Source organism: Erythrolamprus reginae, chromosome 1 (genome assembly GCF_031021105.1).
Source record: "Erythrolamprus reginae isolate rEryReg1 chromosome 1, rEryReg1.hap1, whole genome shotgun sequence".
Classification (NCBI taxonomy): domain Eukaryota; kingdom Metazoa; phylum Chordata; class Lepidosauria; order Squamata; family Dipsadidae; genus Erythrolamprus; species Erythrolamprus reginae.
In genome coordinates, this window is record NC_091950.1 from 188774818 (window position 1) to 188786970 (window position 12153).

Genomic DNA, 12153 nt, shown 5'->3' on the forward strand with positions numbered 1-12153 from the left:
TTAAAATTCCAGATTATCATCTATTTGCTCAAGTCTTGCTCGCATACACGTATGTGTCCACTCCACCCCCATCCCCATTCATTTCAGTTGTTGTTCTTCTCAATGGCATTTCTAAAAGAACAGAACATACGAAAATGCTTGGCCCTTTACCCAAACTGAGAGAAGGAAAGAGTGAAGGAAAGGACTGCAAATTGCTGAGAGTCATTTAGCTTACCGCAGTGAGTGGCGCTTTCATCACTCATGTCGCCACAATCATTATCCCCGTCACAAAGATAACTTCGTGGAATGCATATGTTGATACTCTGACATTTTGTATAACCAGAGGGACAAGTACGTTCAGCTTTAAGACAAAAAGAAATAATTCTTTTTCCTTCCCCATAAAGCAAAAGGCAGACTGGTTTTAAAAAAATAGCAGTGTACAGTTTCTAGTTCAGGTCGTCATACAATAGTTCATTTAGCGACCGTTCAGAGTTACAACGGCACTGAAAAAAGTTACTTATGATCGCTTTTCAACAGTTATCTTTGAAGTGCCCTCCCCCCAGGATCATGTGATTACAATTCAGATGCTTGAGCAACTGACTCAGATTTATGACGGTTGTGGTATGCCAGGGTCATCCAATCCCCTTTTGCAACCTCCTGACAAGCAAAGTCAATGGGGGAGCTAGATTCACATAAAAAAACAGGTTATTATTATTATTGTTGTTGTTGTTGTTGTTGTTGTTGTTATTATTTATTGGATTTGTATGCCGCCCCTCTCCGCAGACTCGGGGCGGCTAACAACAGTGGTAAAACAGTGGTAAAACAACATGAACAATCCAATTAATAAAAACAACTAACTTATCAACTGCAGTAATTCACTTAACAACTGTGGCAAGAAAGGTCATAAAATGGGGCAAAACTCACTTAATAAATGTCTCGCTTAGCAACAGAAATTCTGAGTTCAATTGTGGTAAGAAATCAAAGACCGCCTACAGTATAATGCATTTATTGATATTAGAATATGATATGATGTACTGTTAAATCCAATTTACCTCAGCATAATACTGCCATTTTATCAATGGGTTGCTATACCAATTCTAAGAATGACAATGAATTTGAGTGGCAGCTCAAATGCCCCTTCAGATTCAATGGAGCCAATGATGCCCTTCCATTAGCTTAACATAGTGATCCATCAGATTCCCCACCCCCTCTAAATATCAAAAGGTTGAAGGATCGTCTGAGACTGATCTGAGAAATAGCAGAGGGTGGTTGGTTGCAAAGTGGAGGAGAACAGAATCTCTGAGGGCATGAGGCAAACCACTTGCATCGTATCTATGCATACTCCGTCATAATGATCATTTAGCTATCTGTTTCAATTATTCCTTTCTAACGTCCTTTAACAGGTTTGCTTAATGCTAGTGGGACAAGGGAAAGTCTTGGTGGCACAATGGTTACAGTGCAAGCCACTTCTGCTGGTCACTGGCTGACAGCAATTTGGCAGATCGAATCTCAGTAGGCTCAAGATTGACTCAGCCTTCCATCCTTCCAAAGTTGGTAAAATGAGGACCCAGATTGTTGGGGGCAATATGCTTACTTTCTTGCCCTACACGGCATTGGACCAGAGTACCTCCGGAACCGCCTGCTACCGCACGAATCCCAGCGACTGATAAAGTCCCACAGAGTTGGTCTTCTCCGGGTCCCGTCGACCAAACAATGTCGTTTGGCGGGCCCCAGGGGAAGAGCCTTCTCTGTGGCAGCCCCAGCCCTCTGGAATCAACTCCCCCCGGAGATTAGAACGGCCCCCACCCTCCTTGTCTTTCGTAAATTACTCAAGACCCATCTATACCGCCAGGCATGGGGGAGTTGAGACACCTTTCCCCCAGGCTTTTTTTTAATATTTATGTTTGGGTATGTATATGTTGTTTGCTTTTTTAAATATGATAGGGTTTTATGTGCTTTTTAATATTAGATTTGTTTTCGCTGGAATATTGTTTTTATTATTGTTGTGAGCCGCCCCGAGTCTTCGGAGAGGGGCGGCATACAAATCTAATAAATTGAATTGAATTGAATTGAATTTCTGTAAACTGCTTAGAGTGGGCTGTAAAGCACTGTGAAATGGTATGTCTAAATGCTATTTCTATAAGTGTTATCTTCCTCTGCTCCTTGACGGTGCAATATCCATCCAGTAGATTTGGAATTGGAAAGTATTAAATGGGATGGCACTTAGGGCAAATCCCCCAGCCATTTCCTTCAGCAATAGCAATAGCACTTAGACTTATATCTCTCCTTACAGTGCTTTAAAGACCTCTCTAAGCATTTTACAGAGTCAGCATATTGCCCCCCAACAACCTGGGTCCTCATTTTACCCACCTCAGAAAGATGGAAGGTCTGAGTCAACCTTAAGCCTGGTCACATTAGATCTGCCAAATTGCAGGCAGCTAGCAGTCAGCAGTACTGTGCTCTAACCGCTGAGCCACCTTGGCTCATATAAAGATTTATGAAAGTCTTTCTTCCAGGAACCAATAAAGACACTGCCAAAGATGGTCCACTTGTTTGTAAGCAGCTTACGTTTGATTAATAGTGATGCTATTCACCCTTGTCTCCAAGATCTATATGAGAATGGTGTGGTTTCACATGCTGCCTGCATCTTGCAAATGGGGCTTTGCTTGTTTGTGTGGCCCAGCTCACAGCCCACAGAATGGGGGTTGGGGACCCCTGAACTATTCTATTTTGTTACAAGAAATGTTAAGCTTTTTAGGGGTAGTTATCAAATAATACCCCTAAATATCTACTCTGTGATTAAGTCCTTATTGTTTGAAACAACTATCCTTATCCGTACAAATTGATGAGAAAACCGCTCATAGGCCATACATAGTCAAAGAACACCTAGTTCATTCTCAGGATTTCTGTAAACATAAATCCAATAAATCACATGGCTTCTGTGAAACAATGTGTCCTTTTTCCTTTCTAGAAAGTTTACTTTTTGGTTGCGCGAAGAATCACGGACAATACATAGTTTTAATCAACTTACGGCAATTTCTCTCATCTGAAGTGCCATTATCATAACAGTTGTTTGCACCGTTGCAGACGTATTGAAGAGAGATACACCTTCCATTATTGCAAGTAAATTCTGTCTGGGGGTCACAAGTTCGGAACAAGCATCCCACCTCATCACTGTTGTCTCCACAGTCATTGTAATGATCACAGCGATAAGAGTAGCGTACACATCGCCCGTTGCCACAGGTGAAAGCTGTTGGCTGACAGGTATGAAAAGCTGAAGGAAAGGAATGTGACAAAGAAATGTCATTGACAGAAGGGACTCAAACAGGCCTTGACAAATTCTCCCCAGAAATAAATGCTGAATTGATTTTACCTGCCAAGGCAAATACAGCTGCAAAACGGACAGCATAAAACAGACAAATAGAAGATAAAATTTTATTTCAGCGTTCGAGTGACAGTTCTGGAGATTTACAAATCTCTCCAAATGCAGTTTCCTCATTCATGAAAATTAATGAGGTGAATTGGAAACGAGTGGAAATGGAAGGAGGCTAAACTGCCACTACGGCCTTGCCATAAAGGCCTGATCAGTGAATACGATGCTTACAAAATCAGAGGAAAACATAACCTTTCTTCGCATTCTGGATCTGCTGCGGTTATTTTATTTTTATTTCTATTGAGAGTTTTTACATAATTAAAAGATAAGAAAGAAAAAAGAAATCAAAAGTACTAAAAACAGTACAGATAAAGAAAAAGAAAAAAGGTCTGTCCTCTCCCCCCTGCTATTTAATATCTACATGAATCCTCTGGGTGAGATCATCCAAGGGCATGGGGTGAGGTATCATCAATATGCGGATGATACCCAGTTGTACATCTCCACCCCATGTCCAGTCAACGAAGCAGTGGAAGTGATGTGCCGGTGCCTGGAGGCTGTTGGGGACTGGATGGGTGTCAACAAACTCAAACTCAACCCAGACAAGACGGAGTGGCTGTGGGTGTTGCCTCCCAAGGACAATTCCATCTGTCCGTACATTACTCTGTGGGGGGAACTATTGACCCCCTCAGAGAGGGTGCGCAACTTGGGCGTCCTCCTCGATCAACAGCTGACATTGGAACATCATCTTTCGGCTGTGGTGAGGAGGGTGTTTGCCCAGGTTCGCCTGGTGCACCAGTTGCGGCCCTATTTGGACCTCGAGGTTCGATTACTGCAACGCTCTCTACATGGGGCTACCTTTGAAAAGTGTTCGGAAACTTCAGATCGTGCAGAACGCAGCCGCGAGAGCCATCGTGGGGCTTCCCAGATTCGCCCACGTATCTACAACACTCCGTGGCCTGCATTGGCTGCCAATCAGTTTCCGGTCACAATTCAAAGTGTTGGTCATGACCTTTAAAGCCCTACATGGCATTGGACCAGAATACCTCCGGAACCGCCTGCTACCGCACAAATCCCAGCGGCCGATAAGGTCCCACAGAGTTGGCCTTCTCCGGGTCCCGTCAACTAAACAATGTCGTCTGGCGGGCCCCAGGGGAAGAGCCTTCTCTGTGGCAACCCCAGCCCTCTGGAATCAACTCCCCCCGGAGATTAGAACTGCTCCCACCCTCCTTGTCTTCCGTAAACTACTTAAGACCCACTTATACCGCCAGGCATGGGAGATTTGAGACACCTTTCCCCCAGGCTTATTATAATTTATGTTTGGTATGTATGTGCTGTTTGGTTTTTAATTATGATAGGGTTTTTAGTTTTTTCTTAATATTAGATTTGTGCCTATATATATTGTTTTATCGTTTGTTGTGAGCCGCCCCGAGTCTTTGGAGAGGGGCGGCATACAAATCTAATAAATTATTATTATTATTATTATTATTATTATTATTATTATTATTATTATTTTCAAGGAGTGTCAACAGAAAGGAACAAAGTCCTCTGATGTACTCTTTGCCCATATTGTGGCCATAATTCTACATAGATATTTCCTCTCATGTTAATAGTCTAAAACTCAGTAAAGTACTCACTCCATTCAGGGGTGAAATGCTCCTGGTTTGCTCGTGCCTGTCGGTCGTCAAGAGAGCCGGTCATGAAGGCAGTGCGAGACTCTGTCCACCCACTTGGACGTCGCCATTTGGGTTATTTTACCCTCTGCATGCCCAAAGCATTCTGTGCATGCGCAGAGGGTAAAAGAACCCAAATGCCGGTGTCCCGGTGGGTGGGCGGAATCTTGTGCTGCCTTTGCGATCGGCTCTCCGATGATTGACAGGCATGAACGAACTGGAAGCATTTCAGCCCTGCTCCATATATGTGTATAAGATAAAATAGAATATCATATTTGCAGTGTATTTATAATCTAAGAAAAACTACCGATAACACTATCAGAAATACTCAGTTTATTGTTCTTATTCAGAATTTTGTTCTTGAAACCAAAATCAATTTGGTTTTTTTTAAGAAACTCCAAATTTTGTATCAATAGCTTCTTACATGGAATACTAATTTCCTAGTATTTATTTTTCTTTCCTTGCATGTTACAAAATCAGTGCTTTTAACATTTGTATTAATTCAAGGAAGAATTTTAACCTTTCGGGGGGTTTTCATGACAGCAATGAAATCTTTAAGTAACTCTGCTTTGTATAGTCAATAGGCCATTGGACTCTGGATCAAACAGATACTAGTTATCTTTTTTGTTTGTTTGTGTCCCCAAAATGACTTTGCTAAAAACAGTTGCAATTGGACAACAGATTTTGTTTAACTGTGTAAGTACTTACCACACACACTTTCCAACTCATCACTGCCATCCCTACAGTCATCGTCATTGTCACAAATCCAGCGATCAGAGATGCAACGGCCATTAAGACAAGTGAAGTGGGTACTTCCACACCTGGTACCATTGTCCACAATACAATGTTTGTTGTTGTTGGCTAAATACCAGCGTCCTTCGGCAGGACATTGACACTCTGCACCACCTGGGCCTATATTTCATTGCATCAACCACAAAAGAAGAACTAGGTTAATAATACAGTATATTTAGATAACATCTCTCCCAGAGGTGGGATTCTCATAATTTCCCTACCGGTTCAGCCTTTTCCACATGTGCAAAGCCTTCTGTGCATGCGCTTTGCTCATGCATGTGGCTTGCAAACACGCATGCAGCCTAAAAACTAAGTAGGATGGCGGGAGTGGGCCCACCCACAAGTTGCTACTACCAGTTTGCCCGAACTGGACCAAAGTGGCTGAATAGCATCTCTCATCTCTCCCCAATATTAACCATATATCTACCAAGAAATTTATCCAGAATTACCAAAATGTCCTACGACACATCCCCATATCCTTTAGACCAGTGTTTTTCAACCAGTGTGCCGCGAGACATGGTCAGGTGTGCCGCGAAGCTCAGAGAGAGAAAGAAAACAAGAGAGAGAGAAAGAAAGAGAGAGAGAGAGAGAGAAAGAGAAAGCAAACAAGAGAGAGAGAAAGAAAACAAGAGAGAAAGAAAGCAAGAGAGAGAAAGCAAGAGAGAGAGAAAGCAAGCAAGAGAGAGCAAGAAAGAAAGCAAGAGAGAGAGAGAGAAAGAGAGGGAGGGAAGGTGGGAGAGAGAAAGACATAGAGGTAGGTAGGGAGGGAGAGAGAAATAGAGCAAAAAAGAGGAAAGAAGGAAGAGAGAAAGAAAGAGGGATGGAGAGAGAGAGAAAAAGAGGAAGGGAGAGAAAGAGGGAGGGAGAAATAGAGCGAAAGGAAGAGATAATTTTTTTGTTCAAACTTTTTTTAGCCCCCCCCCCTCAATGTGCCCCATGGTTTTGTACATATAAAAAATGTGCCGCAGCTCAAAAAAGGTTGAAAATCACTGCTTTAGACAATAGCGGTAGCCCTTGACTTACGACCATTTCTGTTGTTAAGTGAAACATTTGTTAAGTGTGTTTTGCCCCATTTTATGACATTTCTTGCCACCGTTGTTAAGTGAATCACTGTAGTGGATAAGTTAGCAACCCAGTGGTTAAGTGAATGTGGCTTCCCCATGGACTTTGCTTGTCAGAAGGTCACAAAAGGTGATCATATGGGACACAGCAACGGTTATAAACATGAACCAATTGCCAAGCATCTCAATTTTGATCGTATGATCATGTGGATGCTGCAAAGGTTGCAACTGAAAAATGGTCATTTGTCACATTTTTTTCAATGCTGTTGTAATTTTGAACGTCACTAAATGAACTATTGTAAGTCAAGGACTACCCGTATTCTCCACAGGAATCTAAATCAGCTCTATTTGTAAATACAGCTATTGCAGAAAAAAGGGTTTGGAACTTCAATTATTAATTAAATTAATTAAATAAATAAATTTCCATTACAAATTAAATTAAATTTAATGGAAGATGGCTATTGCATTCTCCCATATTTTGCATCAGCAGGAATATAATATTGATTTCATAAAACATAACAGAACAGGAGGGTGATGACAGAATAATAAAGAATATAGAAACATAGAAACATAGAAGACTGACGGCAGAAAAAGACCTCTTGGTCCATCTAGTCTGCCCTTTTACTATTTCCTGTATTTTATCTTAGGATGGATATATGTTTATCCCAGGCATGTTTAAATTCAGTTACTGTGGATTTCCCAACCACGTCTGCTGGAAGTTTGTTCCAAGGATCTACTACTCTTTCAGTAAAATAATATTTTCTCATATTGCCTTTGATCTTTCCCCCAACTAACTTCAGATTGTGTCCCCTTGTTCTTGTGTTCACTTTCCTGTTAAAAACACTTCCCTCCTGAACCCTATTTAACCCTTTAACATATTTAAATGTTTCGATCATGTCCCCCCTTTTCCTTCTGTCTTCCAGACTATACAGATTGAGTTCATTCAGTCTTTCCTGATACGTTTTATACTTAAGACCTTCCACCATTCTTGTAGCCCGTCTTTGGACCCGTTCAATTTTGTCAATATCTTTTTGTAGGTGAGGTCTCCAGAACTGAACACAGTACTCCAAATGTGGTCTCACCAGCGCTCTATATAAGGGGATCACAATCTCCCTCTTCCTGCTTGTTATACCCCTAGCTATGCAGCCAAGCATCCTACTTGCCTTTCCTACCGCCCGACCACACTGTTCACCCATTTTGAGACTGTCAGAAATCACTACCCCTAAATCCTTCTCTTCTGAAGTTTTTGCTAACACAGAACTGCCAATGAAATTCTCAGATTTAGGATTCCTTTTCCCCAAGTGCATTATTTTACATTTGGAAACATTAAACTGCAGTTTCCATTGCTTTGACCATTTATCTAGTAACGCTAAATCATTTACCATATTACAGACCCCTCCAGGAATATCAACCCTATTGCACACTTTAGAGTCATCGGCAAATAGGCAAACCTTCCCTACCAAACCTTCCCCTATGTCACTCACAAACATATTAAAAAGAATAGGACCCAGAACAGACCCTTGTGGCACACCGCTTGTAACCTGACTCTGCTCAGAATACTCGCCATTAACAATAACTCTCTGATGTCTATGCTTCAGCCAGCTTGAAATCCACTGAACTATCCAGGGATTAAGTCCAATCTTCACTAATTTATCTATCAGCTCTTTATGTGGAACCGTATCAAAGGCTTTGCTGAAGTCCAGATAGGCAATATCCACGGCACCACCTTGATCCAACACCTTTGTGACATAGTCAAAGAACTCAATGAGATTAGTCTGACACAATTTGCCTTCAGTAAAGCCATGCTGATTTGGGTCCAATAAGTTATTGTTTTTTAGATGCTGATTTATCCTCTTTTTGAGTAGAGTCTCCATCATTTTAACTACAACTGATGTCAAGCTAACTGGCCTGTAGTTACCAAGCTTCATCTCTACTGCCCTTCTTGTGGATAGGCACAACACTGTTTTAAAATATAGTTTTAAAAATATTTCAAATAGCAATGAAAACATTTTTGGTTGTCAACCAATAGCGGTGCTTATTTAAATATGCAAAACATCAGTAATTCCATTAATTTTCTGCATGCTTAGACTTTGATTTATTCCTATAAATCAGCAGATGTCTAAATCTCATCCCCCAGTGACAAACACAGCAAATCACTGTGGGCTTGAATATGATATGAATCTTTTGCCCAGTTCCTGCAGCATTGCTGAATACTGAATGTGTCAGAGTGTTGTCCACAATTCCTCCCTTCATAGGTACATCTTCATCTTTACACTCCAGGAGAGGTACTTTGTCTCATTCAGCTGTGACGTCACGAAACCGCCTCTCAGTATGCTAATGAAGCCATGTTGCTTGTTTCTATTACAAGCACTAACCACTAACAAACCACGATGCGCAACAGAGCCTCTTTTAATTTCAGCCCAAAAACCTTGCTGACTCATTCCTAGCATTACATTATCGTAGCAGCTGGCCACTTCTTAAATAATTACCCTGACAGAATGGTTTGACAGTGTAATCTAGAAATAATTATATGGCAGAGGCCCAGGTTTGTAAGCAAATGTCCTCCAGATGAATCGTTGACATCTCCAATTAAACTAATACTTGATGTTAGATGAATCAAGTGGCAAGTGGCTGCCATTCGTTGAGCTGAAAGGCCAAAAGGGCCAATCAACTTAGTTTCATATTTCAGTGTCAGAAATAGATAAATTTATAAAGGCTGGTCCATCTAGACTGCTATATACTGTACAAGCTACGCAACCAAAGTACTGTATCTTGATTTCCTAGTGTGCAAGCATTTTAAATAAATAAATAAATAAATAAATAAATAAATAAATAAATAAATAAATAAATAAATAAATAAATAAATAAATAAATAAATAAATAAATAAATAAATAAAAATAATAAATAAATAAATGAATAAATAATAATAATAATAATAATAATTTATTGGATTTGTATGCCGCCCCTCTCCGCAGCTGTTCAGCTATTTTGCTCATACCTATCTTTCTAATGTAACTGGATGTCATTCAATTCATTATTCCCAATTGCACAATATTTTACCTGGCACGCAGATGTGACTGCAACCACCATTAAATTGGTTGCAAGGGTTGGTACACTGCTGTTGCTTGCTTTTGGCCCAAACATGAATATCCATTGGTCTGTATGGCAGGTGAGATACCATCACAATTTGATCTGACCCGTCGTATTTGTTGGCTCGATAAACACTTCGGGTATTCCAATCTGTCCAGTAAATGTGTTGATCAAATAGGGTCATTGCAAATGGATAAAGGGCGGTGCTAATGATGACCTCACGGTTTTCACCCAATAGGGAGCTGCGTTCAATCTTCTGTCTAAAACAAGTAGGAAACATCGGCATTGGAACACAAAACACCAGCTTGCAACATTTGTTGAGTTCCACAGGGGAAATACTATAGATCAGGGGTGTCAAACTCAAGGCCTGCGGGCTGGATGTAACTGACAGAGTGCTTAGATCTGGCCCGCTGGGCTTCCCTGGAAATAGTGAAAGACCAGCCCTCAGTCCCTCTGCCAGTGAAAACAGAGCTTCGGAGGGCTGTGTGTGGGCCCCCCAAGCTCAATTTTCACTGGCAGAGGGTTGCAGGAAGCTATCAAAGCCCAAAACTGAGCTCAGGAAACCATTTTCCATGGCAGAGTGAACACACAAGTGATGTCAAGCTGGCCACGCCCACCCTGGCTACCCAAGGTCAAACACAACCCTGATGTGTTCCTCAGTGAAATCGAGTTTGACACCTCTGCTGTAGATCGATTCCTTATTTTTTCATTAATTTCAAGACTCTTTTGTACCCGGAACATCCACGTCTTTTAGTATTATTTCTGAAATCCAGGTGAAGTCATTTAGTATTATTTCTGAAATCCAGGTGAACCACATACAGCAATAAATCTTTATATGAAACCCGAATCCCTTTTCTGCAGCCACTAGACTCTGCTCTAGTTGTTCCTGTGTGGCTGGAAATATATTCCATGGTATCTCATCACTTTTAAGATGGGAACCTTATGGAAATTTTAAAAAACCCAGATCTGCTGAATTTTGTTAAAAAAATTAAAGAAAGGTTTTATCTCCCTCAATAAAATCAAAGGGGGAGAAGCCCAGAACTTTCAATATCAGTAACAACTTCATGCAATTGCCCCGTCAATTATGGATCATGGCCACCAAAAGACATATCTTCTTTTTCAATCATAGGTATTTTTTTTAGAATGGATTTTTCCACATTGTTATTATATTTATTATATGTTAAGGGAGGACCAAGCATGTGCATTAGATGAAAATGTTTAACAAAATGAAACAGTAAACAAATACATACAAACTTGCATCAGCCCAATAAAGTTGCTGCTCTTCGTAGTCCAGTGTAAGACCATTTGGCCATACTAAGTTGGTGCTCACAATAGCACTCCTGAAGTTTCCTCCAAGTGTTGCTCGTTCTATCTTAGCATTAGAGCTCCAATCGGTCCAGTACATGTACCTAGTGATGACACAAGCACCCAAAGCTTCTTAAGTCAGAGAAATCTACTTAGCATTAACACTAGCAATAGCACTTAGAATTATATACTGCTTCACAGTGGTTTTACAGCCCTTTCTAAGCAGTTTACAGAGTCAGCATATTGCCCCCAACAATCTGGGTCCTCATTTGACCAGTCTCAGAAGGATGGAAGCTGAGTCAATCTTTTTTTCTTTAAAAAAATTTTTTTTATTTCAAATATATACATTTAAAAAGACATTTTCTCGATCTTAGCATCTTTACATTCATCAAAACAGACAAAAAAGGTAAGTGAAAGAGAAAGCCATGGATAGGACAAGCTGAGTCAATCTTGAACCAGTCAGGATCGAACTCCTGATTGTGGGCAGAGTCAGCCTGCAATAATGCATTCTAACCACTGCATTACCACACCATCAGCTGTTACATCTACAAGTAAATATAGGAAGAGCAAAGGGGCTTCACTGGTTTCTCCAATGCCTTCACTGTATGAACTGCACCATAACGTTTCCCCTAAACACTATTTGGGGGGAAGTGGACAGAATATTGCTGGAGGAGAAACCCGACTTGATCCTAAACCATACTATAAACAGGAGGTAAATCTAGAGTAGGAGTACACAACAGGCTACCTACTAATGCCAAAAATCACAGACAATGACACCTTTGCTCTAAATTAAATTACAATCAAGCTACCAAAAATGACTATTTTACAGCACCGAAAAAATTCACACTACACATTTTGCAAAGCCTCTGAAAGATTGAATAT

At 40.7% G+C, this 12153-nt stretch overlaps 1 protein-coding gene across 2 annotated transcripts in view; it reads right to left on the minus strand.

Annotated features, from left to right (window-relative positions):
• LRP2 (LDL receptor related protein 2) overlaps window positions 1–12153 on the minus strand; it is a 179721-nt gene that overhangs the window by 58139 nt on the left and 109429 nt on the right. For both annotated transcript variants that reach the window (XM_070731728.1, XM_070731727.1), the window contains exons 41-45: window positions 11217–11375; window positions 9937–10226; window positions 5731–5934; window positions 3011–3253; window positions 215–340 (exon numbers count right to left, since the gene is read on the minus strand). In XM_070731728.1, coding sequence (XP_070587829.1) covers window positions 215–340; window positions 3011–3253; window positions 5731–5934; window positions 9937–10226; window positions 11217–11375 — 1022 coding nt within the window. The remainder of the gene's footprint in view (window positions 1–214; window positions 341–3010; window positions 3254–5730; window positions 5935–9936; window positions 10227–11216; window positions 11376–12153) is intronic.